The sequence below is a fragment of the Diorhabda sublineata genome, chromosome 6, assembly GCF_026230105.1.
Source record: "Diorhabda sublineata isolate icDioSubl1.1 chromosome 6, icDioSubl1.1, whole genome shotgun sequence".
NCBI lineage: Eukaryota > Metazoa > Arthropoda > Insecta > Coleoptera > Chrysomelidae > Diorhabda > Diorhabda sublineata.
The window spans coordinates 9,013,604-9,040,836 of NC_079479.1; the positions used below are offsets into that span (position 1 = coordinate 9,013,604).

At 33.1% G+C, this 27,233-nt stretch overlaps 3 protein-coding genes and 1 long non-coding RNA gene across 5 annotated transcripts; 2 read left to right on the plus strand and 2 right to left on the minus strand.

The window, feature by feature from the left end:
* Positions 1-115: 115 nt before the first annotated feature.
* Positions 116-8,533, plus strand: LOC130446136 (SET domain-containing protein SmydA-8-like). Its single transcript, XM_056782231.1, has 9 exons — positions 116-1,298; positions 1,982-2,149; positions 2,858-3,006; positions 5,033-5,194; positions 5,246-5,368; positions 5,469-5,761; positions 6,630-6,889; positions 7,583-7,854; positions 8,173-8,533. Exons 2-9 carry the CDS (start codon positions 1,991-1,993, stop codon positions 8,429-8,431), a joined length of 1,677 nt encoding a protein of 558 aa, XP_056638209.1. The 5' UTR covers positions 116-1,298; positions 1,982-1,990; the 3' UTR covers positions 8,432-8,533.
* On the minus strand, positions 8,501-13,958 carry LOC130446135 (SET domain-containing protein SmydA-8-like). The gene is made up of 7 exons (XM_056782230.1): positions 13,078-13,958; positions 12,147-12,379; positions 11,500-11,648; positions 11,158-11,442; positions 10,646-11,061; positions 10,133-10,547; positions 8,501-9,976 (listed from the first exon to the last, which is right to left on the minus strand). The coding sequence occupies exons 2-7, from the start codon at positions 12,279-12,281 to the stop codon at positions 9,664-9,666; spliced, it is 1,713 nt and encodes a 570-aa protein (XP_056638208.1). The 5' UTR covers positions 12,282-12,379; positions 13,078-13,958; the 3' UTR covers positions 8,501-9,663.
* A 208-nt stretch (positions 13,959-14,166) lies between these two features.
* LOC130445610 (uncharacterized) lies at positions 14,167-15,019 on the plus strand. The gene is made up of 3 exons (XR_008910067.1): positions 14,167-14,447; positions 14,574-14,804; positions 14,925-15,019. It is a non-coding gene; the product is annotated as an uncharacterized LOC130445610 (long non-coding RNA).
* A 1,078-nt stretch (positions 15,020-16,097) lies between these two features.
* LOC130445335 (probable G-protein coupled receptor No18) lies at positions 16,098-26,732 on the minus strand. Of its 2 annotated transcripts, none has more exons than XM_056780910.1 (5): positions 26,613-26,732; positions 21,879-22,021; positions 19,450-19,567; positions 18,564-18,756; positions 16,098-16,935 (listed from the first exon to the last, which is right to left on the minus strand). In XM_056780910.1, the coding sequence occupies exons 1-5, from the start codon at positions 26,640-26,642 to the stop codon at positions 16,160-16,162; spliced, it is 1,260 nt and encodes a 419-aa protein (XP_056636888.1). In that variant the 5' UTR covers positions 26,643-26,732; the 3' UTR covers positions 16,098-16,159. The 2 variants fall into 2 exon arrangements, with proteins under 2 accessions (XP_056636888.1, XP_056636889.1); XM_056780911.1 differs by lacking the exon at positions 26,613-26,732 and adding an exon at positions 23,731-23,761 and having other exon boundaries at positions 16,141-16,935.
* Positions 26,733-27,233: the final 501 nt, after the last annotated feature.

Genomic DNA, 27,233 nt, shown 5'->3' on the forward strand with positions numbered 1-27,233 from the left:
CTCTCGGTTCTATCAAGTTTTTTATCTTTTTTTTAAATATATTAATGTTAATATTAAGAATGGGAAAGCCTCGTTGCTTTTAGTTGCTTACGTAATCCCATTACAGTCTCTTTGATAACCCTATGGAAGCTTTTCAAAATTGGAGAATCCTAGCGAGGCTCTTCCACTAATTAAAATCCTAATATTTTCCTCCGTGAATGGATAAGATTGGTTTGAGTGCTTCGTCTCGTTTACGAAGTTTTTGGTATACCTACATATGACTGGATCCATGCCTTTATGTTTCTTTCCTTTCCTCCATCTTAAGGTGTTTTTTTATCAACTTAATTTTTTTCGAGTCCTTTATGTCTAGGAACCCAGAGCAGCTCCACCGCACTTTTATCAACCAGATTATTGAGTGCCTTGTAGTGGCTCTTGTTACCGCTTTTTATTTGGTTCAATCTTGTAATAGAAGTCACTATATGAAGAAAAGTTGATCTTATTTTGGTCCCAAACCTCCCTTCTAGTTAAATTTATCTTAAATTTAAATCTTCCAAGAAAGTATATACCTAATTTTGCCTTAGTTACACTTCTTTTAAAAGAAAATATTTAATCAATGCGCTTTGCTCATTTTGATCAATTTTGATAACGAAATGTGACTCGATTTTGGACATGTTTCAACGGGTAATTGTTTTGCTTTATAAAAGGGTAAGGAAAGTAACACAGAAATCAGTTGTGATATCTAATAATCTCTGTTTTTTTTTACGTTTTCATATGACTTTTGATATAGTTTACAATTAAGTTTCGACGAGCGGTAAACCCCTAAAAAGACGCTTAGAAACACGAAAAAGTGACCGATAAGTTTTTAATTAAATTCGGAAAAACTTTGTCAAAACCGAATTTTAATAAAAATTTTCGACAAATATTGACACAAATTTGAATTTTCTTAAAGAAATATTGATTTTTCGCTGACTTGTTGCGAGTTGAAAGCGAAAAATCGAAAATTTTTCTTAAAATTAGATTTTTACAAGGTTCAGTCGAGTCGAGTTTAGTTATATTTGGTAAGTTATTTTTTTAAATCGATTGTAATTAATAAAAAAGTCAACAACGCTTGCGCAACTGAGACTGTACTTTGATTTTTAATTGATCATCTATTTTAAGCGTAATTCGATTGTAGTTAGTTAAGAACAGGTCGCCGAAATAGACATCTACATTCTTATGTATCATACCTAGTGCCAAAAAATTTGTAATATAAAAATATGCCCTAGTGAAACAATTGTTATACTCCAAGAAAACTCGATATTTCTTTCAACTGTATAAAGGTGAGTAAATAAATTATTTTATCCCAATATGCCGGTTTAAAGTTGGTTGTCGTTGTTATATAATGATGAAGTTCATTGCTCGGAGCTGAATGAAAATCTTAAATTTCTTTAATGGATATTGATCTTGAACTTCTGTAGGTTGTTGTTGTAGCTGGTTCCACAGACTTGCATTTCTTCAAAGAATTAAGTCCTGCAGACCAACTCGGTGTTCATGAACCACCGCTACCTGTCGATAAGGTCTCACAAATACATCTCTAGGTGAGAATATGCTGAACGTCTCGGAAGAGTATCAGCCGTGGTAGTATCTATACTCTAACCTGTTCAACTCTGGATCGCCTATAAGTCGAACTACCCTTTTCTCTATTGAGCCTAGCATCTTAAGTATTTGCACAGGAATCTAGCTCCAAATATGCAAGTAATATTCTAAAGGTGAACGAATCTGGACTTTATTATAGAGGATTAGAACACGTCATCCCTTTTCCCAAGACAATCCTTTTAATCAAATTGTGATCGTCGTTTTGCATTATCGAATCAACTATTAAATTTTTCACATATAATGAACTATCTACTTCACATTTGTACAGATTTTCTTTAAAATTAGAATCTCGTGTTTTCATTAATATATATTAAAACAATTCTACTACTTTTTTACTGTTTTAAACCGTCATAGTTATTTTCCGTAGACCGTTAAGATGTCTTCTGAAGGTGTTGATAATGAAAACAATAAATGTGAAGTTTGTAAAGCTCCTTCGACAAGAAAATGTTCAGCTTGCAAATCGGTGTTTTACTGCAGCGAAATACATCAACAAGAAAATTGGAAAGAGCATAAAAATCAATGTCGACCGTTTGAGGTAAATAATTTTTTAAGTAATGCGAAATTTAAAAAGTGGAAATTACTAATGCAACAAGTAAAAATTGTGATAATTTTTAATAGACAAAGTTGTTTAGAACATGTATGAACGTGCTGAATTATCTGGAAAAAAGATTGGACTGTACACGGTTATCTAAAGAAAATTCGATCCACCCTGAACAGTTTTTGAACCAACGTTTGAATTGGCAGAAGAGTCTAATAGATCACCGCATATTTCAGGTTTGGATTTCGTCATATTGCTATTACATCTTTGTCCACTTAATATTAGCATTGTGAAGTTGTACAAGCTGAGGCAACCTATATGCGAAAAAAAAATAGGAATAACAAGTCTTAAATTGAGAAAGAGAAAGTTCTGTACATCTTATTGGTATACAACGATTCCGTAGGATTCAAACCGTACTCTACGTCATCAAAAAGTCGCAGTGGACAATATCGGGACTGTAGAGTAGGTACAAAAATTATAGCATAATAAATTCCTCATCGATGGATCGCTGCGTTGAAGTGGAACAAGATTCTGGGCAAGTTTGGATCGCATCACTGTTTGACCGACAGAAACTGGTGCAACAAATTCTCGCAGATCGCTTTTGTATTTGTTTTTGTTAGTGGTAGAGATATGGGACTCGAATAAAAATTTCTTAATAATTAATTTGACTATACTTTTTAAGAATTTTCAAATAAAATGTTTTAGGAATCGTATTCTGAAGACTTGGGAAGGTATTTAAAAGCGACAAGAGATATACAGCCTGGTGGTGTAATTTTTTCCGAAATACCCTTAGTGTTCGGTCCAAAACCTCACCGTATTCAAGAAGGAGGGTTTCCCTGTGTCGGCTGCTGCAAGTATGTAAATTATCTACAATACAATCTCTCTAGTTCGTCCACCTCGCGACCGGACTACCGGTGGAACGACAAAATGGCCGGACTAACCGGATATAATACCGAAGTTTAAAATAACCCTATTAAACATATTACCTACGTTAAAAAATCAACAAAAGACGTTGTTAAAACATTTTAACAGCATTTTGTACAATAAGAAGATTTGACGTGTCTTTGTTAAATGGCCTTACTGTACAACTCGTAGATACGTTTTTGTAACACATTTAAAAAGTGAATACAGATACTGGTTCAAAGATAATAATGAAAATAAAAACATACTATACACACTGAACAAAACCAACTCAAAAATATTTATATTACAATACACATAACCTTAAAAAATTAAAAAAAATCTGTTATTTTTTTTACTTTTTTTGAACAATAGTGTTCTTGAAGGCATAGTCACGCCATTTTCTCATGAACATTACGTCAACAGCAGTAGCAGGCGCCTGTTGCTCAACGTACATTTTTGCACGTTCAAGTGCGACCCCTCCCTCTTCATGGCTTAAATTTCCCTCACTACGTCCTTCTTCCCCGTCCTCTTCCTCATCTATGTCATTAGCATCTTGATTTATTACAGCTTGAATAATTTCATCGTCATTTAATAATTCATTGCCAAGCTCATCATCATTGCTTACAATCCATTCCATAACGTCACTCTCAACGATCCTAACAACCTCAAGGTTGTTAGGATCACCTGTTGTAGGCAGTCGTTGAAGATCTGATAACATTGATTGGTTGTCATCTTGTTCCAACACCTGGGTGTAGTCATGGGGGTTTCATCAGGATTGGGCCTTGTCAACGATCTCTTCTACATCCGGCCAGACCTTCCGCCAAAACTTTGTAAACGTAGATTTGGAGAGAAGTTTCCTGCGATATTTTCGTTTAAAGCATTCAATTACCCCTTGGTCCATGGGTTGGGAAATGCTTGTGACATTAGGTGGCATATATAAAAGCTTGATGCCACTGTCACCCTGACATTCTAGGACCTCTTCAGGATTTGTAGGTGCATTGTCAAGCACAAGCAGAGCATTAATTGGCAACTTCAAACCATTCTTTGAACAAATAAGAGTCCATGCAGGCAGATTTCTGTGCTCTGTAGTACACTGGGAGACAACTCATATTTAGGTTCTTGAATGCTCTAGGTTCTACTGATTTTCCAAATACAAAGAGAGGTAGCTTATGTGACCCTGATGCGTTCGAACACAAAGCAACTGTAATTCTCTCTTTGTTGATTTTAAACCCTGGGGCTGACATTTCTTGTGGGGCAACAGTTTAAAATTTAGTCCTGTTTCGTCGATTTTATAAATTTTATCTGGACTTAAGTTTTCACTAGAAATGATTCTCTTAAATTTTTCTGAAAATTGACTTGTTTCTGGCGGATCTGCTGACATTTTTTCCCCACATACGCTGATAAAGTGAACTCCGTGGCGTTTTTTCCATCTTGCCAGCCAGCCATCACTTGCAGTAAACGTACCTTTTCCTCCCAGTTTTGCGTGAAGGATGATTGCCTTCTCTTTTAAAATTGGAACACTTAGTGGAGTACCACGCCTGCGCTCTTGCATAAACCACAGCCACGTCAACTTGTTATCAACTTTAGTTTAGTCAAGTTTAGGTTTTTTTAAAGTGCATCGAGTAGACAGAATTTTTCCAGTTTCAATATGTGTATAAAAAGATTCAATGGATTTTCTGTTCCTACGCCAATCATTCACAGTCCTTTTATCGACATTGAATTCTCTACAAATACTTTGGACTGATTCACCCTTGTTTAGACGCTCTAGGATATCAAGTTTTTGTTGCATAGTCACAAATGTATTTTTACGTTTTTCACTAATTTTAGAAAACATTTTTCTCCAAGTAAACACGCACACTCATTTGCTTTGAATAATTTTCTTTTTATTTTTTGCTCTAGTCTACTACTACCCCTTTTATTCGTATTTAAATATTATGTACTTTATTTTTTATTTCTATTATCATGCTATTTTTTCAGGTTACTTTCTAATCAAATATGTGAAATGTGTCCTGGTTGTTTATGGCCAGTTTGTAGTACAACTTGTGAAGGACTAAATATTCCTTCTTATCATGGATTCGAATGTAATATTCTTAGATTAAGAACATGTAGTGAGGTTAAATCGTTTTTAGACTTTTACAGGTAAATTATTTCAAACGTATTACGAATTTGTTGTGAAATTTCCTATTTTAGATTTGATGTATTGATAGTTCTAAGAGCCCTATATCTTCAAAAAGCAAATCCAAAGAAGTGGGAAATTCTGATGAAACTGGAAGATCATTTGGAAAAAAGAGGATTGGGAACTGATGTTTTTACGTAAGTTTGAATACATAGAGCATTCTGTCAGATAGATTATATTGAAAAATAAAAAGAATTTAATGAAAATATTTTTTAATTTGACTACTATACGTTTTAGAGCGATCCAGGAGAAGTTTAATTTTCTAATGGAACATTATTTGAAACCATTAAAATCGTACGAAAAAGAAACAGGGCAAGTTATCATTCCCAACTGTACGGAAGACATTATTCACAAAATTTACGGTATTATCGATGTAAATGCTACCGAACTTACAGAAGACGTAGACGCGATGATTTTGTACTCTAACGCTAGTTTATTGGAGCACAATTGTATTCCGAATACAATGCAAATTATCGATGAAAATGATCATTTTAGGGTCACGTTTAGAGCCGCCATGGCCATACCAAAAGGTATAAAAAATATTTGAATTGTCAATATACATCTCTTCTTTCTTCCTTAATAAACCTAACGCCTGTTCCTTCTTCGGTATCTTACCTCCAGAATGTCACACATTCTTTCGTGGTCGACCTCTACTTCGTGTTCCAATTGGAAATATTTATTCTTCGCTATTTTTAACAAAGACCTTCAAATAAAAGTATTATATCACATAATGATGACCAATTTTTTCCATGCTTTACTATTAATGGCTACCAAACAAATACTAAACAACGTGACTTCTTCATAGTTCAAACATATGCTGTATAGATTGTGTCTAATATTTTTCAAGCATCTCTAGTTCAGGCTAGATACTTCTGGGACTCTCCTACTACGTCACATAATCGTCTGATGTTTTCGCTGCTTTCTGGGATCTAATGGTGGTTTTCCCAAGATTCACCCAAGTATTTTCATTGCTGAGTTCCCCAAGAGTTGTTTCTGATGTATAGGTCTCAATGTACCTTTGTAAATTCGTGCCTATATTTTTTGTTCTAAAGACATCCCGCTCTGGATACTTATCCTCTACGTCTCCGTAACTGGTTATATCAATTCCAAGGTATTTCATTCTTTATGGTATGAATTAACTTTCTAGTTCTAATTTGCATCTAATGGACTCTTTTGATGTTGTTATGCGCATGGTCAACAGTTTACCTTCCGTCTCTGAAGACGATAACTTGGTTATCGAAACATGCGTCAGGCAGTGTAATTCTGAGTATAATTAGTGTAGTAAATTCCAAAAAATTCCAACTTAGTACTGGATTAACATTTGAATATTGATTTCATCATATCCCGAACCTAGGTAAACTGATGTATTTTGAAAATTTGAAGGCAACCTTCCCGTAGGTGAACATATAACGACAATGTATACTCACATATTATGGGGTACAGCTGCCCGTAGAGATCATCTAATGGAAACTAAATATTTCAAATGTACTTGTAAGAGATGTCAAGATCCTACAGAACTTGGTACATATCTTAGCGCGCTCAAATGCATTGCTGGGAAAGATGATGAACCCTGTGGTGGTTGGCAACTTCCCATAACACCAACTTATACCAACGGTGCATGGATGTGCAATAAATGTAAAATAAAATTACCTGAACAGGTCAGTCGAAAATGTAATTATTTCATTATTTATTATTGATACTTCATTATATGTTTTGAATGTTTCTGTTATGTTATAAAATAAGGGTTGCCTCAGATTCGCGAAGATCATAACTGCAGTTTTCAATGGTTCGTAATGATCCTTTAAAAACGGCAGTTTTAGCCCAGCCTCAAATATATCCATCTGGAGTTGGTGAGATCTGAAGAATGAGGGAAACTGTTCTTGAAGAAATTGACGAATTGCGGTAAAAATATTATAACAAGTTGCCTCAATTTTGCACTATTTAAACGAAATTCTTGAACCTCATGGGGTCTGGTGAAGCCCAGAAATCGATTTATGAAACGATTTACACTAAAAAATAAAAACGTCCTTCGTCTGAAAACCATCCGTTTTTCAAAAATTCAATATTTTCATACTGTAATGCTCTTCACAACTCTGAAATCGACCACTAGGTACATTTCCACGACAATAGAGCGTTTTTTTCCAATTAGTAATGGGTATACTTTCAGTTTTTCTTTTCCAATAATTCGAGCAATCCTTACGGCAGTTTTAAAGTTTTAGAAACATATATAACCTACAAAAAATTGATACCAATCGAATAGTACGTTATTATTGAAAAACCCTACATATAACTGAAACGATTATTTTGATAAAGGAACTTGTTGGGTCGTTTGAAGTTGGTTCTTTTTTCAGGATATAGTGAAATTCATCAATCATTTAAGTCACGAGGTGGACAAAATCATGACGAAAGCTCCAAACAAGGAGGAACTAGAAGATTTGTTAAACAAGCTTCTCCATTTTTTACATCCCAATCATTATTTATTGTTCAATATAAAACATACGCTTATCCAACTATTTACCGATAAACAAATAGATCAAAACGATCCTATGGTTTGGATGGAAAAATTAAGTCAATGCGATGAATTAATTGATTTAACAAGAAAACTCGATCCAGGTAATGCTAGGTAAGAAATAATTTTTTTTATTAATGCGGTAGCCATTTTCTTATCTTTATTTATACCTTCGATCTCCGCGAACTTTCTTCGGAGCTTCTCTAAGAACAATTCACTTAAACAACCCCACGAGATACAACCATTTATCCTAGCAATCTCATTTGAAGCCCCGACGTTTTCTTTCTCTCGAATATTCGAGATTGAGAATATTCTAGAATATTCGATAACCGCGTTATCATTCATGCAATTGGGGGAGAAGAATAACTTCCAATTCCAGTATATTGAGTAACGAAAACTGAATATTACGTTAAAAAATGATTTCTTTTTCAGACTCAGTTTATATCTAGGAGTTCTATTGAATGAACGATTCATGGCACAATTTAAAATACTTACCACAACGTTCGACAAACCGACGCAGAATCTTTATACGGATCAAATAAAAAAAGAAATTTCCGAAATTCTCGAAGAAAATAGAAGAATTTTATTCTACGAACAAAACACGTCGGCTGGAAGGAAATTATTAGAAGTAGTGGATAGAAATCGACAAAGTTTTGAAAATTGGCTTAGCGAACATAAACAAACGGTTTAAATTGTTTCGAAAATCACCTGCTCACTCCCTTATGTATTTGAAATATTGTTTAATTAATGTTTATGAAGATTTTTCTTTTATGAATAAAAACTGTCTAAAAAATGATTATGTAATTCACTAGTTGGACAAGTGTGATTTCATCTAGATTTATATTAATACTATAATATAATAATTAGTATTTTATAGTGTCACCCCCTTTATCTAGATAATATTTTCCATCTAAATTCAATTTTGTCACACATAGTGACCTAAAATGTGTTGCACAATTTTTTCCTTTGATCTGCACAAAGTCTCCTGTGTCTACATCTAAATTAATTTCCTGTCAACTTTTCGGTTCGCCGTGAATTATGACCTGTTTTTGCAACTCCGCAGACATTGGAGCTTTTTCTTTGTTTCCATCTGAACCTATGATCGAAACATATCGAGGTATTTCATTTATTTGGCATGTACAATCTTCGTTACCCCTAGCACTAGTGACTTTAAACCTGCTGTAGCTGTATTTTCTGGACACGGACTGTCCCCAACCTCCGTTGGTTCTTGTTTTGATGGTAACTTTTCCCAGAGTAGATTCTTCTACTCCGTTTTCCAGATTAGCCTCTATTCCTCTTTATGTTATATCAGGTGTGTCCCTTTTACTCATTGCATTATTAATTGATCTTCTAGTCCCACTGTTGAATGCTCCCACGACATTCTGGAAAATGTCCGTTGCAATCTATTCGTCTTCTATCGACTTTAAGATCAGTCTGTTTAGTTGCAATTTATTTAAAACTATTTAATATTCAATTCGTTAATATTATATGATCAATTATGTCGATTTAAAGTGTGAAATGCTTTCCTCAAATGTAATTGGAACGTGTTTTCTAAACAACGACCTATTAGTCTAACTAAATTAATTTTATAAAAAAATTTCGATTTTATTATTTGTTCATTCTCTTCTCTTAATTTTTTTCTTTCTAACGTGATCAGACCAACTTTCTATTCTTAGAACATTATTAAAAAACCTAACCTAAAAAATATACATGATAACGCCATCTATATAGAAGAAACTTGGTCTAAACTGATGACACTTCGCAGTTTCAAAAACTGATAATATTTTTTTTGTCTTCCACATTTTAAGGAGTCACAGTCCCGCAGATTAAGTGACACTGCTTAAAGGTGGAATTAAATAGATGAATCGAATAGTCACAAGTATATTTAGTTACAAAATTCACGTTCAGCAATTAAAAAAATACTTATTTTTCTATATCGGTTCCATTAATAGTATTTCCGTTATGTTGCGATGATAAATCAATTTTATTTCGTTCGATGAATTTGTTAAATTCTTTTTTAGAATTTTCCACCAAATTTATCAGTTTATCTCCAGCCGGAGTATTTTTTTCGTTCTTCAATACCTCTTGAAGTTGCGTTAAACAGTTTTTACATTCATTCAACATCATTAAAACAGATTTAACTTTAGCTTTAATTCCAAGGTCCCATTTTCTCTTGATGGTGATCCAATCTGCCAAGTACAATTCGTGAAGAAGAACTGCTCGATAAACAGCCAATCTGGAACAAAATAATCACCATAGTAATCTCTTCTTTTTGTTGTATCATGTTCTTAATATACTACTATACTCTATATTACTATGGTGAGTTAACAAAAGTTTATCCAATTTCAATATATAAAACGAAAAATGGATAAATAGACTTAAAAAAAATTACCTTGCGTTTCCAGGGTCGATTTTGTTGGTTATGTCCAATAATTCTCTACACATAGTCGCTTTTCTTACCAGACAGTCATCAGTAATTTGTGTAGGAGTATAACCTTGCTGATAACCATATAATTGTATCAAAGAATGTTTAACAGCGTAAACGTGATAATGATTAGGGTGTAAAAACGTATTCATTTTAGTCAATAACGCTTCTAAGTCTTTAACTGTAGGATTGGTGAGCTGAACATGATCGACTTCTTCGCCAATACCGTTTACTAAAAAACCTACTTCTTCATTGGTCAATTTAACCGAGCAACTATCACAGGTCCATTCCGTTTTGTCGTCAACGGGGTTAATTGGAAGCTGAGTACCACCACAGGGTTCGCCATCGGTACCGAGGCATTTTAATGCACTCAAATAGGAACCTGCAATAATTTAGTTATAAATCGATCATTAATTGTTTTCCAATCATTTGGTTAGGTTAGGTGATGTTGGTGTCTTCACTTTTATGTGTACAACTCACCCAATTCGGTAGGATCTTTGCAACGTTGACACTGGCAATCGAAGTATTTCGTTTCTCTAAGATGCTCTCTCCTAGCTTGCGTACCCCAAAGGCAATGAGTATACATAGTTGTAATGTGATCACCGGCTTTGATTGGCAACGTAGCTTTGAGGGTAATCTTGTAACCGTCGTTATCAAAGACGTGGGTCGTATTGGGTAAACAGTTGTGTTCTAGTAAATAAACTGTCGGATATATGGCAGTAATTTCTGCGTTTTGATTTATTTCCAATGCGTTTATATCAATAATTCCGCATATTTTATGAATAGTTTCTTTAGAAATGTCATTCAAAACTTTTTTACCGGATCTTCCTTCTAAGATGGTCATCGGATGGAAGAAATTTTCATGTAAATAGTTTACTATTCGTTCTTCAATTGCGCTAGAATTTAAAATACATAAATATACTGCTCTTATCTTTGGTACGATGTGCGAAAATCAATTATTAATTTAAAAAAAAAATTAGAACGCATATTACCTGTAAATTTCTGTATTGGAACCTCGTTTTTCCATGTGACCTTCCATATTCATTAACTGTGCATATTTTTTAGGATGCCTGTTTTGAAGTAAGAGACATCTCAAAGCCAAAAGTGCGTCTTGTCGGTAGAAATCATGAAGACCGTTTAAAGCTTTCACGTCACGTAATCCTAAAATAACACATTCGTGACCGTGTCTATCCATATCTTTGAGACCGGAACAATCTGGATGACAAATTGGAAAATCACATCCTTCGCACCTCGCCGATTGCTCTCCTATTATCAACCTTGAAAATTTCGTATTTAATTATATTCATCATCGTATGAGCTGTTTTCGAACTAACCTGCAACATCCTGGACAAGGTACAGGACCTTCCTCTACCATATGCGGTCTTGGACCATATACCAGTGGTAATTCTGATAAAATTATATCTCCCGGCTTAATATCTCGAGTTGCTACCAGACATTTTCCATAAACAGGATCGGTTTGTATCTAAAACGTAACGAAAAAGGATATGGAAACTATCAGTACGTGAGGTTATGTATGCTTTCCACATTGTCGTTATTAAAAAGAAGAAAATTATAATAATGAAAAAGATGTTGAAGAAGAAACAAAAAGGATAAAAAAAACTTCAAGCAATAGACGAATACGCCAATAAAAAGAGATTGTGAAACTTTCATCAACTAATCAATCTTAAATAAAACAACAAAATGAAATAAAAGAAACGAAAAGAATTCTAATAGCGACAAAAGAAGTAAAGAGGCATTCCAAAATAACGAAATCATCTTAACAATATGTGAAAAAGATACGTTACTACTTTTGATTAATTTATAAACAGTTTTCAATTTACTATTTTGTTCAAAGTGGGGTTTAACGACACACGTTACAGAACATGATCTCACAGGTTATTGTAACAGGTTCAAACTGGTCACAAATAGATGGTTCAAAGCTTTTAAAAGAAAGGGAAGAATAATGATAATTGGTACTTACTTCGTATGGTTTGCATAAAATCTTATGATCTTTCCATCCTTGTTTCTGATGTTCTTTACCACAGTAAGAAACCGATTTGCACGCGGAGCATTTCAATTCTGAAGGTTCGCCGCAAATTTCACACTTTTCGCTCATTTTTACCTTAAATAATTGTTCATAAACAAGCGAATTATTTAATATTTTAGTTAGTTATGCCTTTTAGCAAAACTTCGACATCCCTCGACGTTTTTAACCTAAACAGAAAAATATAAATAGTAAAACTGTATGTGCTGAACGGATATTTAACCAGCAATTCGTGAATAACGTCAGAATGTCACTAACATATTAGTCGGAATCATCGAATGGGCTCTTTTAATGTTATCATGCATATGTCACTGAAGACGATAACTTGGTTATCGAAACGTGCAACAGGCAGTGTAATTGTGAGAGTGGTGTAGTATGAATATCACCAACGGTTCCAAATAAAGTTTTCATGTTCCAGCTTCATAATGGTTCTCGTGAACTTAAAGTGATTGAATATAGGTATTAACTAAGTTGTTGATGATGAAACAATCAATTTTTGACTTTCAGTTTCATGTATATTGGAATCAATATACTATGCTACATTTGTTACTGTATAAGCACACCGTTTGAGAAAGAAAGCTCTCCATCAATCTCAAGATATATTTCTTACGATTAACATTATTTTCGTTTTTTTCGACGTTTTTCTTCTTAGAAAACATGAAAAGTGCCCCAAAAACGCGAATTCTTCGGATAAAAATCGCGAACTTTTTATATTCGGCTAGTTAAAAAATTGATAAAAACAGAAAACGTTGAATAGTTATTGGAATTGGCATAATTAAGCTAAAAATAGATGGAACCCAACACTGTTATAAATATTACTAATCCTGTATATTTATTTGAATGATGTAGGTACGAAACTAAAACTTACCCAAACTTGAATAATCAATTTTTGTTTGAACTAAAAAGATACAAACACCTTCACTATATAACACATTTTATGAAAAAAATTGCTTGAATGAAATTTCGTTGGTCTATGTTCTAGTTTCCCGAGCTTCAAAAATTTAAAAATAACTCGAGAACGCAACGAAATATCGTAAATGTATTTCGGTAAATTGTGAATATATTAACTCGGCTGGATTGAATCCAAACATGAAATATTTTCATGATTATCAATTTTCCGTTTACAAAAATTTGTTCGTTGCATGTCGATTGATGGAAACCAAGTCATTAATTGGCGATGAGAGATACTAAAAAAAAACTTTTGTTATATATTATTAATTGAAAATAATTAAAAGTAATCCACTCAATTAAAATTGTAACATGTCTATCCGTGTATCAATACTAAAAGAATCAACTTCTCGTTTTTAAACTTTCAAAATCTCAGTTAGTTCTTGCTAAGCATCTTCCTTTCCAATTCATACTGTTATACCAGGATCATCTAATTATTTTGTAACGGTTCTCAGATGACTAATAAATGGAAAAGTGACGGTTAATTCGCCCGTTCAATTTAATTTAGGTTTCATCCGACCAGAGAATAGATCAGTAATAATTTGCACCTCCAGAGCACTCGCAGAATTTTAGCTTCGATCAGGATTGTCTTCATTTGGTAGGCGCTTGGGTAGTAACGAATTGCATTATTTTCTTTACTGTGATGGGGCACCACTAAGAGACGTATCTAAAACTGACCAGGTCTTAGAAATTTTCTTGTACACCATAGTAACAGATCTGATACGATGCAAACTCTTCCAGTCTACATTATAACGTAAGTACCCTGACAAGAGGTACACTTTTTCTTGTAGGAGATGGACTGGGCTCCAGCACTTTGGTAAAGTACAAATCAGCTAAGAAAAGGCCAGACGCGTCATAACTGACAAAGTCCGCAATAATTTCCTTCTCTCTTAGGCCCATTCCATTTATGTGACAGTGGCGTTTTTTAACGATTGTTCGGTATTTTTAATATAGAAATGCAAGTGCTAAATAGACTGGCAACGCTGCACGACTGCCGCATGGTCCAAATCAGAATTCGAAGGGAAGTCGTCGCGTAACCATGGATCTCTTACCATTGCGAGTCCCTCTTCGATGTTGCCAAGCCTTTACTTACGAAGGAAAGTACGCTAATATTATAAATAATTTGCGCTCATGGTCAGATGCATAACCGACCGAACATCGGACATTCAGCATTTAGTATTGTTCGGGTTTTATTATACGCAGCCGAGAACGAGAAATCATAAGCAATATTATTAATTTCATGAAAAAAGAGGCAAATGAAGGAGTTACTATTCCTTTGAAAAATTACAGGTATGTAACAAGATTTAATTCTAGAAGTAGGTTGAAGAAATGCGGAGTTTACACATTTTTATAAAGGCACCTACTTATTTAGTGTCATATTTTAAATTAGAATATTAACATATTTTGATATTTCAGGGAAAGAGTACTAGCTGCTATTGGGGTGTCAAGGTCTACTTTTCAGAAGATATCAATAGAAGCTCAAAAAGTTGAGTGGGGAGGGCCAAGCACATCTTTTCAATAGCCGACAAAAAAAAGGTAACACTAAAAAAAGAAAGCTGGATCGTATCTCGCCAGATGAGATAAAATCTATAAGAGAATTTATCTACGATATTTATGTACTGGAGAAGAGACTTCCTACGTTAAAGTGTAAGAAATTGTTTTTATTAGTATTATAAAGTCATGTACCTACTTAGTTTAAGGTTTACTGTTATTACTATTCAATTTAAAAGAGCAAACGTGCAATGCTAAATTATGATGAAATTACAGGTGTTTTGCAGAAAATTAATGACCGGCAAATCTTGTCAGAAGCAATAAGTATAAGCAGCTTGAATCGGCTCCTTAAAAAAATTGGTTTCAGGTAATAATTTTGATTTTAAATTGTCCATTATTACGATATTATTACGATTAACTAAGTAATATCATACTGTAATATATGTTTAAATCTTTAAAATATATTTTTTTGTATTTTTTAATCTAATAAATGTTTTTGTTGCGAACTGCATTAATTTTTATTTAAATAAGAACCTACGCCACTGGTATATCAGTCTGAAGCGACAGAGAGGGAATATTTTAAAGTGAGGCAGATGATAACTAGTCGATGACGCCTGTGGCATTTTCTTAGTTGATTTGTACTTTATGGTATCCGCTCTAGCATTGCTTCGTTGCAAATGCTGTCTTTCGTTGTGTCTAGTTCCTACTTTCTTTATCTTTGGTTTCTATTGTAGCCCGTATTATTTCAAAGGTGTACCTCTCATTCTAACAAGCATTTCATCATGTTGGCAATATTGAAACCTAGTCCACGTTTCTGGGTATACAAGTTTCCAACTTCTCCCCATTTGGAACAGTGGCATCGTCTCCTGCAATAAGAATCCATGGCCTGTGAGTGCTTATGTTGGGAAGTAGTCAGTTTCCACAAGATTCCTGTTCACCTAGACTTCGATAAAAGGAATGAGTCGTGGGTCCGTCGGTCATATTTTCCGTTGTCCCATTTTACTTGCCACCTCCGGATAAGATTTGTTCTTGCGTCAGCTTTCGACAATCCGTCATAGACAAAATGTCATTTTGGTGCGCCGTACAAAATCTGTCCATGGATTTTCCTCTTAGATGCACTAGAACCGCCAATTATACTCGTAAGAACTGAAAGAGTTTTCTCTGCTTTCTCTATGTTTTTTTTGAAGATGAGTTTCGTGTCTAGCCAAACTCTTTACTGCTTTAGTATGTGTGCCTTTTACATTGAACCATGTTAGTTCAATATTCTGTTTTTCTGGCGCTAGCTCTAGACGTTTGTTTTTAAGCCAGCTTTCTACGAGGTGCAGTATGATGGCTCTCGAACACGGAGTGAAATTAACGATAAAATTAAATGAAACTCTATTAAAATAACAAAAAAAAACTTTTTGTTAGTTAAGAAAAGTATGGGGAGAAAAAATAATATCAACAACATATTTTAAATTGTTTTTATTATACTATGATGAATAAATATAAATCGGTATTTGAAATTCTATCTAGAATTTTTCAATTTTTTCATTCTTGTCTTCAAAACGCCCCAAATTAGTTCTAGTTTGGACAGTACCACAAGCAGGTTTCACTTGATCTATTGTGAATGGACTGTTTTGTTCGAATTCTTGAAATTCGTCGTTGGAAAAGCAATAACAACAAATTTTCCATAGAAATTCTTTAAACATTTTTATAGCGGCTACCGTTTGATTTAAAAACGTATACAAAAGTGGATTTAACACATAATTTAACATATTCAATGCTAACAAAGCGAAATGTAAATTCCAGCTAGTATCATCGTTCCTCAAACTTACTAATCTTATAGTATAGTAACACCAATAAGGGAACCTACAGCAAATAAAAGACATCATCAGTACTAGTACTATTCGAAAAGTTCGAATCTTTCTTTGTACTTGAATATTTTTTTGATGTTTTAATTTGATAATTGTACGTTTTGAATTATCACTAGAATTCGTATTTGTAGTTTTAGTGGAACTGCTTGTCGAATCTTCCGATTGTTTCGTTTCGTAACCACCGATTTTCGTAGTAACTGGTTTCCGATGTTTCCATACTAACGTGGCTATTTGTATATAAAAACATGTAAACGTTAAAATGATCGGTGCGAAAATAACAATGTCGATTGTTATGTAATACTGTTTCAGTTTATTTTTTGTTGCGAAGCACAGATAATCTAGTTGATAGTTCGCTTTGTCTGCCGAATAAGGCACCATCAAAATCCATATAGGTTCGTAATTGAAATATGTTTGCATGGGATACGAAATTGCTGAAACAAATCATGTATTTATGAATATTCCCCCAAAAATCGAGTAGAATTCTTAAATTATAACATTTATTTACGTCACATTGTAACGTTTATACACTATCGGACAAAAGTTTTTGGACACGACATAATATATTCTATAATTTCAAAATAATACATTTTAACAAATTTCTCTTTCATATTGTGAAACGAAAGTCTTTCTGCGGATATAATACCGGCTAATTTATTTATTAATCTTTAACTATGAATTATTTTTTCAGTGACATCTTTTTGTCAAGATCGTTTTCGTTGTCGCAAATTCGGACTTGTAAGTTTTAAAATGGGTAAAACTACCGGTTGAAACTCGTTGATTAATCGTAGGTCTATGCAAAAAAAATCTTACCATTGTGGCCGAATTAAAAATAATCCGAAAGCCTCAGAAAACCACAATCGCTGAAGATCAGTAAACGTGATCTACAACTCACGAGCACAGATGTAGATCAATGAATCTAGGGATGTTTTTGGCAGTAAAGAAATTCTTTTAAGATGTCCAAATAAAATTAAGAGTTTGCGGTGAGTTAAACAACATAAAATTGGAGTTAAAGAATGAGAGAGCTATTAATCAACTTTTGAAATTTTTGGATCCAAAGGAGAAATTTTATGGGTAGCTCAAAGGAAGTACGGATGTTAGATCCTTGTGCAATCCTAACTGCAAACACGACGAAGGCTCGGTGATGGCTTGAGGTAGGGATTTAGAATAAAGATGACTGAAAAAAATTGATCTTTCAGCATGGCAATGTTCCCAAACATTTCTCGAAACTGTGCAAAAAGTATTTGAAAGTATTGAAAAGGAAGAATGTACTGAAAATCATAATTGAGAGTTACTGTAGACTGATTGAGTTGTTGTGGAACAAATTGGACTGATAAGTCACAAAAAAGTGTCCTACTTCCACTTCACACCTTTGGAATATCATGAAATACGAATAAAACCCAATATATGACAATTAGTTGTCAAAATTGTTCTTTAGAACATAACATCACTCAATAAGTCGTATGACTAACTAAGAAAAATACATTTTTTGCCAAAATAATCAAACTAATCTCCTTCAAGAGCAATACAATCATTCCAACGCTTCTCTAACTTCTCAATGCCGTGTTTGTAGAAGAATTTGTCTTTTGCCTCAAGATAGACTTCAGTTTCAGCAATTGCTTCTTTATTTGAGCTGAGTTTTTTTTTCCGGTGAGTTCAGTAGTCATTAGGAGGCCAGATCTGGACTGAACGGTGGACGAGGAAGCAATTCAGTTTAATCATCATTTCCATCGATTTTTCAATCGGTTCATTGTCTTGGTGAAACAGTTGTTTTTTCTTCGTTTTTCCTTGATTCAAACGATCCAACAACGCTATGTAGTATTTGCTGTTATTTGTCCCCCCCTTTTGGAGATAGTCGATGAAGAATATTCCATGCGCATGGAGCCATAACTCTTCCAATTGACTATTGTTCCTTTGGACGTGGTTCACCGGCTGCAGTCCACTCAGATGATGATCGTTTTGATTCCGTAATGAAGTGATGGATCCGTGTTTCATTCATTGTCACATATAGACATTGCCAAACATTCAATCACTCAAATTATATTGAATGGTTACTACTTACCAGCAGATACAGCAAGAAGAAACGTAATATATAGTATACAACTGATCGGTCTCGGATTCCATCTACATTTACTAAACGTTTGCACACAATTTCGATTTCTGTCCAAGGCAATCACCAACAACATAAATGAGCTGGCAGTTGTTCCAAAAGTTTGTGCCGAGGGTATGAAGAAACAAAGAAATTCTCCCAAATTCTAAAATCACAACCATAATTATAATGTGGACGTATTCAAAAATTGGATTATACCAGTAACTTCTACTTGCATGCAATAAAAGGAAAAAAATCCTGTAATAAATCGATTTCTAATTTCGATTGTCAATTTTTTTAATAATTTGCGATGAATGATGAAGCGACTAGTTTTGATACGGTGATGTAATTTACCGTTGAAATGTGGATGTTTGGAAGGTTAAGTTGATTAATACATTCTTCCGGAATAATTCTATTAACTTTGTCTGTAATCTATAGTGACCTTCAATTTTGAATAACTGTATAGAAGAAGAACTGGAGATGTTGAGAGCCTCTATTGGTCCTCGTTTACCAATCCACCTCTAAGGTAAACACTAATTTGTGATGCACAATCTGGTTGAAACTAGATATTTCTTTTGTCATCTAAAATTTAGATGAAGACTTTTCCAAGCTCTCTTTAAATGGTTTTTCAAATATTCCTACCAATTTTTAGCTGTATACGAATTGTACTCTTGTATGTTTGGATTGAGCGGACTAAAATGAATTTATGATAACGATATTCTATTTTTTGAGACTTTTCTTTGTGTTTAAGGTTATAAAGGAATAAGAAACAATGCGCGATTAAAAAAAAAGTCGAAAACCTAATTCAGAATTGAGTCCAGAGTAATTTATTTTGTAATTAATTAATAATTAAACTTACCCAAGCGATGAGTTCATTCGATAGCATATTGAGAACGTTTATTGCGTACATTACAGTACTAAACATGTCCGTCAATGATAAAGTGAAGATACAAAATTTCTGTAAATATTTTGTTTTCCTAAAAAATATTAAGCATTTAATCGATCAATATCAAAATTAACGAAATATTTTCAATAAAATTATTAGTTTCAATTCAAACTTAGATGTAGAATAAAAATTAGTGTAAGAAGAAGGTTCGAGGGACTTAAATTTTGTCGAATATTAATAGTAGTAGAATATAGCTTGAAAATGGTAAGAATGTTCAGAACACCATCATAATCGATCTACGAAAAGTCGCCATATCGTTACAAAAATGAGATTTAACGCAGTTTTTAGAAAATATTCGTCAAAAAACAAGTTCAGACAAAAATTGTGGAGGTATAAGAATTAAAACAGTGGAAAAAATTATATTTTTCGTGATATGTACATTTCTTTTAATATTGTGTCCCTCTGAGGACTATTCCATGGTTTATTATGATCCTCTTCAATTGAAAACGATTCAATAATAGAAAATTAAATTAAAAAATTAAAAATAAATAATCTGCTTCTTTTTTCGCTTTCTCTTCTTCTCGTTCTTCTTCTTGCTGGGAGTAGCTTTGATAGCGATACATCCCATTTGATGGAAACAAACTATTTTCAGTGATTTAACATTAGAGTATAATTTCCCCGACAGCTAGTACTTGCTAAAAAACAAATATTTCCAGCTGCATTTGGGGTTACATCTCTATCCATCCAGTAGTAGTACTAATAAGTCGATCTACATCAACCACAATAGTTGTGTTTGTAAAATTAGATTGTCCTATAGCCGTTTCAATCATAAACCTGTTCGACTTGATTAACATTGTTAACATTGAAATAAACCGAGACTATTTGCAAGACATTCTGTTGACTTGTAGAAATTCAAAAGAAAAAAATTAGTGTCGGATTAACACAAGGGTCAGTACTTGGACCACTGCAATACCTACTCTATGTTCACAGTCTACAGTTAGTAAATGTTAAATCAAAGTATTACATGTTTGCAGATGACACTGTAATTGTTACATCAGAATACACAAAAGGAGAACTTGTAACATCTGTAAACAAAGATCTAAAATTATAATTATAAGTGGGTGTATAGACTAAATGTAAATATAAATGAAACCAGAACAGAGAGCAAACCAACTGAAAGCTAGCAAATACAACTATCTAGGAATAACGTCGGGACAAACAACCAAAAAGAGGATAAAGGATGGGATTCAAAGGGGCTATCAAGCCTATGGAAGAAACAAAAACCTATAACAGCCCTACCAGACCAACCTATAACAAACTATAACAGGCCCAAACATAACTCAGGAAGGAGAAAGGAGAGCAAAGAAAAACGAAGAAATAGAGACAGAACTGGTGAAGGAGAATATAGTGAGATACATAAAAGCACTAAGGCTCATCTTAGCTGGGCATATAATGAGAAGAAAACCAATTGAAGTGATCAAAAGAATAACGCAATGAACCCCATTGTGGTCAAGGAGAAGGGATAGGCCGAAAAAAACCTGTTAGAGGAGGACATAAGAGCTCTGGAGACCAAAATACCGGAATCGAAAATAATGGAAAATAGTAACAAAAGCAGCCAACACAAACGTTAAACTATGAAGAAAACAAAAATAGAAATCGAGGAATAAATTATTTAAAAAAGGATTTTAAAGCGTTGAAAGCTATAACCATAATCCAAAGGATTGAAAGGCTTGACGATGATGATGACATGTTATTAAACCCCAACCAGAAGAAAAACTGTATAACAGTTTTGTAGTGCCACACCTTACATATTTATTACCATGTTGGGGAAATCTTCCTAAGAAAGAAAAATTACAGGGACTACAAAATAAGTGTATAAAAATAATCTACTCACTATCATATAGAACCCCCACTATAAATTTGTATAAAAACATTTTAAATTTTGAAAAACTAAAACAGTTTCAACAAGTTAAGCTAATATATCAACTAAAGTGTAATTGAAAAAACTGCCACACACATAAGAAAGAAGGAAGAGCTAGTGAACAAATTTGTAAAAACAAAAAAAGCCCAAGACTTTCCTTTATACTGAAGTATTGAAATCTACAACAAAATACCGCAGACAATAACAGAACAAGATGTTGTGAAAAGACTGAAATATTTATTTACTAAATTATAAGGAATTTGTTAATTTGATTTTTATTTTTTGTTATATTTAAAATAATATTTAGTTGTTTTGTTAAATTTTAGACCCTGGTGTCAGTAGCATTGCACTGTTTAGGGGCCAGAAAAGAAGATTTGTAAAAAAAGAAAAAGAATTTATGATTTCACTATATAACGAAACAATATAAATTTGAATGATTCAATTAGAAAAAAAAAAGTATAATTAAGTAAATGTTACATACCTCTCAATAATTGATCTAATGGCAAGTATGTTTCCTATAATGGAAAGAACCGATAACGTCAATATCAACCAATAAAAAAATTGTCTTGTCTCTGACGGAACGATACTCAATGTGTTGCTTGGATAAATTGGATAGTCATAATTCTAAAAAAAAAAGAATATATAAATGATTTGGATATAATATTACATTAAGAGAATACTGGATAGCTTACAAAGGATATTACATGATCAATATGCAGGAGTCCTATCGGAAATCTGTCGCCTCAATGGACATTAAAAGAATACAGGGAGCAGATTCTGTTGTGCAGAGGACGAACCCTCTATCCACATTCTCTCGAAGTGTAAAACACTCCAGAGCATATGAAATAGGAAGGCTAAGTTATCTCACATTCTGAACTTTTTAAGAGGGATTAACAGATCACTAGGTTCCCAAGAAAAAAGGACACAGTAGATCCTTTGGATCGTCCCCAATATTTACATACATTTCTTAAAATGCAACGATGCGTCGATGTTTACTGGATAATCCAATTAAGAGGTTGCTTTTGTTAAATTTCAATACTGCCGTTTCAGGTATGGAAGGTAGAAGTAAGGGAACCATCTCTGTGTTACTGAAATTGTCCACCAAATCCTTTACGTTAGGGAGGCTATGGCATGAGTGTAAATTGATAATTGACACTTGAATCAACATTCGGTGTTATCTTACAGTAACTTTTCTTGGTTAAGTTTACAAAATTATTTTGAAATACGTCAATAGTTTAGATTTTGTATACCAATATTTATTTAAGGACTCTATTCATTTGAAATACTAAATTTTCTAACATTTCTTCAATCTACATAAAATAACTAAGTTCATATGATATATCGTCCGACAGGAGCGCCAATTTGGTCAAATTTTGAATTTTAGTTTACCTTCTACAAGCGGACAGTTTTTAAGTTAAGCCCCCATATGAGATGGTCCTCCTTACCTCTACTTTCCATAGTTTTAGGATGCTTATTACAGTTTGGTTATAAACTGGTGTGAAGTTTTAGTATTTCATTATCTTTTTCTCAACATACCGTATATTATATGGAAATATATAACATTTCATCTTTTGATTAAGTTTACCGTTCCAATTTTTTTTTGTATTTTATAACACAGATGGAAATCAGCGAAGAAGGAATGAGTAGAAAGAATAGATTTGTATAAAAAGGAACTTATGCTATAACATGTAATAAAACTGAATTCGTATTTTTTCAAATTATAACCAGCAAGAATTTGTTTCATTCAATTCCTTATATTCCCCAAAAAATACTAATTTAAATTATTATATAAAATTTGCTTGTAACAAAAATAAATTGATAAAGATAACTGGAATTTTTGTGATCACTATAATAAAAAAGGAAAGTTAAAAAGATATTTGAAAAACTTACCATCGAATAAAAAGGATATTTGCTTTGATTTGAACACTTGAGTGTAGGTAGAGGACGATTTAGAATACATTCCGAGGTTCTATTGCATTATCGAATAGAGTAGGAGGTCGATAATAAAATCAATATCTTCAAAAACTCGTATGGTAGAATAATTAAATCAGAAGTGTCTATTGTACCACAATACGTGAATAAAGTAATATTAAAAATGTTATGCTTAAAAATAACGTAGAAAGCATCTTTATAGGTAGGAATTAAAAGCATATTCAGCTTTAATTTACAATTATTAGTGTTGGTATAAAATAAACATGGAGGAATAATTCAAAACGCCGAACAAAATTGTCGAAATACTTAATTTATACAATTAATAAAAAAAAGCAACGCTCGTATTCGCACGAATCGACATTCTATTTATAACCCAATAAAGAAAATTAAGATAATATAACCTGTTATCACGAACTAATTATCTGTTGACAGCCGTAAAATGAAAATAATATTCCAAACACCGTAAATTATAGGGGTACTTGAGCCTCATGATGATATAGCTACCGATTTAGCAAACTGTTTTTAATTTGTTTATACTTCTTCCGATAACATGGCCTGACACGCATAGATGCAATTTTGAAAACATGTCTATTTTCATAATCTAATCTCTCAAAATCAATACACTTGAAATAAACCACACAATTAAATGTTAAGTAGAAGAAGCAATAAAAAAAAGCACTAGGGTGTGAAAATACCAAAAAATAGTAAACAAACATTTCAATACTAATAGTTTTGTATGAAGGTTTATCTAACCCCAACCCGCAGAAATATTTTCATTAAAATCTTCGCCATTTAGATTGGGCAATTAGTTTGACAATCGTATGAGCGAATTAGGCATAATATGACTATGCAGATGAAATAGAAGTTATAGATTTTGCATAATCATTTACGAACGTAAAATTTTGATCATCTGAATTCAAACGTGGCCGTATAAACTTGTCTGGGGACGAGCGTTCAAGACAGCCGAAAACTACGATAATCAGTGGTATAACCAAAAGGTACTGGATGGATTAAAGTTATAGAAATAGAAGAGGCTATATCCACATATCAAAAGAACGCATTTATAATATTCTGACTGAATCCGCGCGTTGGGTGCTGCGTTCGCTCACTTTAGATCAGAAGCGCATTCGAATGAACATTTGTTAAGTCTTGAAAATTTCGATTCATAACTGTAGATGAAATTTGAATCCATCACTACTCCTAAAACGAAAAAACAGCCAAGATAATCGATTGCGGAGGACATTTGGTATAAAAACAAATTGATCGAAGCAGTGCTGGGAATCTTCTTTTAAGAGCTCTGGGGTTTTTTGTTTTACCGTTTCCATTGACTCAAATCGGGTACCTTTCAACGCAGATCTTTTTCTAACCTTTCAATCTGAGTAGACCCGTTGACCCAAGAGCTTTTGGTTAGGAGTCAGTTTTTTTGGCACAGACTTTTGTCATGTGTAATTTTTTTACAGTCTCCTCAATCATCCGGATGCTCATTCTACGATCTGCACGCTCAATTTGGTTGATTTTGGTCAGTGTTTTCGGAGTTGAAACAGTCACATGGCGACCTGGGTACTGGTCATCTTCAGTGCTCTCTCGGCCCTCACTACACCACACAAAAACACGCGGACGAGATAGAGAATTGTCCTTATAAGCCTCTTGTAACAATTTATAGCACCCAGTCGGAGTTTTTTTCAATGTAACGAGAAATTTGAGATTGAAACGTTGCTCGTGTTTCAAACTGCCACTGAACAAACACTATAATAGTCACGGAAATGTTTGGAGACGTGCATAGACAAGATTTTACCCCTTCAATTCTTTTTATCTAATTTAGTATTGAATCTATCATCATAGCAAACTTTTCCATTTAAAATTAAATGTCACTCTGAAAATTTTTAGGTTTTTTCATTTTCTTTCATAATTACACTCACTGTATAACGACTAAGCAATAAGTATATGAATATTTAACAATATTATTATTATTATTGTGAGTGATTATTCTTATCAAGCTTTAGGTTTGGGCTTGTCTAACGATAATATTAATATTATACTGTCAGTTGATGAATAAATAATGAGAATAACAGATAATATTTACTAACAATATATTTTATTATACAATTATTCCATAAACATGTAGATATATAAAACGATAATAATTTTGTAGTCTCATTTTATGTTAAACCATACTTTTCGCTGAATTTATAGCAAAAAACTACTTTTTATTATTAACAACGAAAAACTAACGTTGCTATCCAAAAAATCCCCGCTCGCTTTTTTATCTATAGAATAATTGTACATACGAGGGTTGTCTGAAAATTTTTCATCTCAATCTAAAAATTAGACACTGTCTGAAGAGACGCTGTCCCATTATTTAGGCAACTAAATCCAAACGTGGCCGTTTCAGCTTGCTGCGACAAGCAGTGATTTCATAAGAAAAGTTCACCATTCGTACTAGAAGAAAATCATATGCTCGCAAAGTCCGGAAAAAAATGACGACCAGACAGGTATCAATATCTTGGGAAAGAAATGCATTTTCCTCTTGAGGTAACAAGAAATTTATGCAGTTTCCAAGTTGATAATTAAGTAGGTCTAACAACTGATTAATGATGTGGGCTTCGAATTTTTTGATTCATAAAAGCACTAACTAGTCTAGCATTCACTTCCCATTAGACGTATTAAAAATAAGCAAAATAAACCCTGGTTCACTAAAAGTTTAAGTATATCTGCAAAAAATATATTACCAAAGGAAATTTTCGGATAGAAAAAGTTAATAAAAGCCGCCGAGTATATTTATTATGATAGGAGACCTGCCAATTTTCGTAATGTTGCTAAAGATACATTGTGAATGATCTAAAAAATAAGGATTCTTCGTCGACCTTAATCTCTACTTCACCCGATAACTTTTAACTGCGCACCATAATGTCCAAATTCGACTGGGCTATGAAGAAAAAAGTATTTTCTTGAATGACTATTAACTGAAAACGAGAATTAAAAACTTCTGAAGACATATTCAAAATACATTATTTAGTATCTTAAAAAATCTCCTAAACCTACTGGGTAAATAACGAGATGTGAAAAATCTTTCCCAAAGTTAAAACTATTCTTTCCATGGGTCAAAGAACATCGACCAAGTTGACTACCATTTCAATAGACAATTAAATTGTTACTCGGAAACATTTTATTGTTTTTTATAGTTCCACCAAGATAATACCTGCAGTAAAAAAATGTTTGTTTTTTCAAATTGAGACATTGTTATAAATCCAAGGTGTTAAATTTGATATTAATTTAAACTTACAGGTGGATCGGGTGGTACAATATCACTCATTTTGTTCCACCGCCAAAGAAAACGATCAAATCAAAATGTCTCACATGGAATTGGAACACATTGAACTCACAATGAAACGATTTTCAATGTGATAACGATATAAGAGTTTTTCATGGAATATCTATATCCATTCTCTTATCAGTAGAATTAAATATAGGGAGGCATGTTAACATCATATTCGACAGATGCCGTATTTTTTGGAAATTAAATGGTTATAAAAATAATAATTATTATTGACATTGATATTATGTAATTAACGGAAATTGGGAATTGTAACTTTATGATTTAACTTTAATCTAAATATATTGCACATAATATTTGTAATGAACTTGATCATAGATTTTAAATCGACAATTTACACGATATAATATGTAGAGATTAAAAAATTATCATTGTCTCCAATAAAAATGATTCAAATCTAGATTTAGAACCAAAACTGCTTTCAGAACAGGATCCTATTCAACCAGATCTAAATCGTAGTGAACGAGATGTTCAAGCAGAACTAAATCTTGATCTAGCTGATTCTAAATGTGTCGCCTAAATTCAGATCTAGATGTAAAACGAGAACTTCTCGATTCAGAACAGGACCCT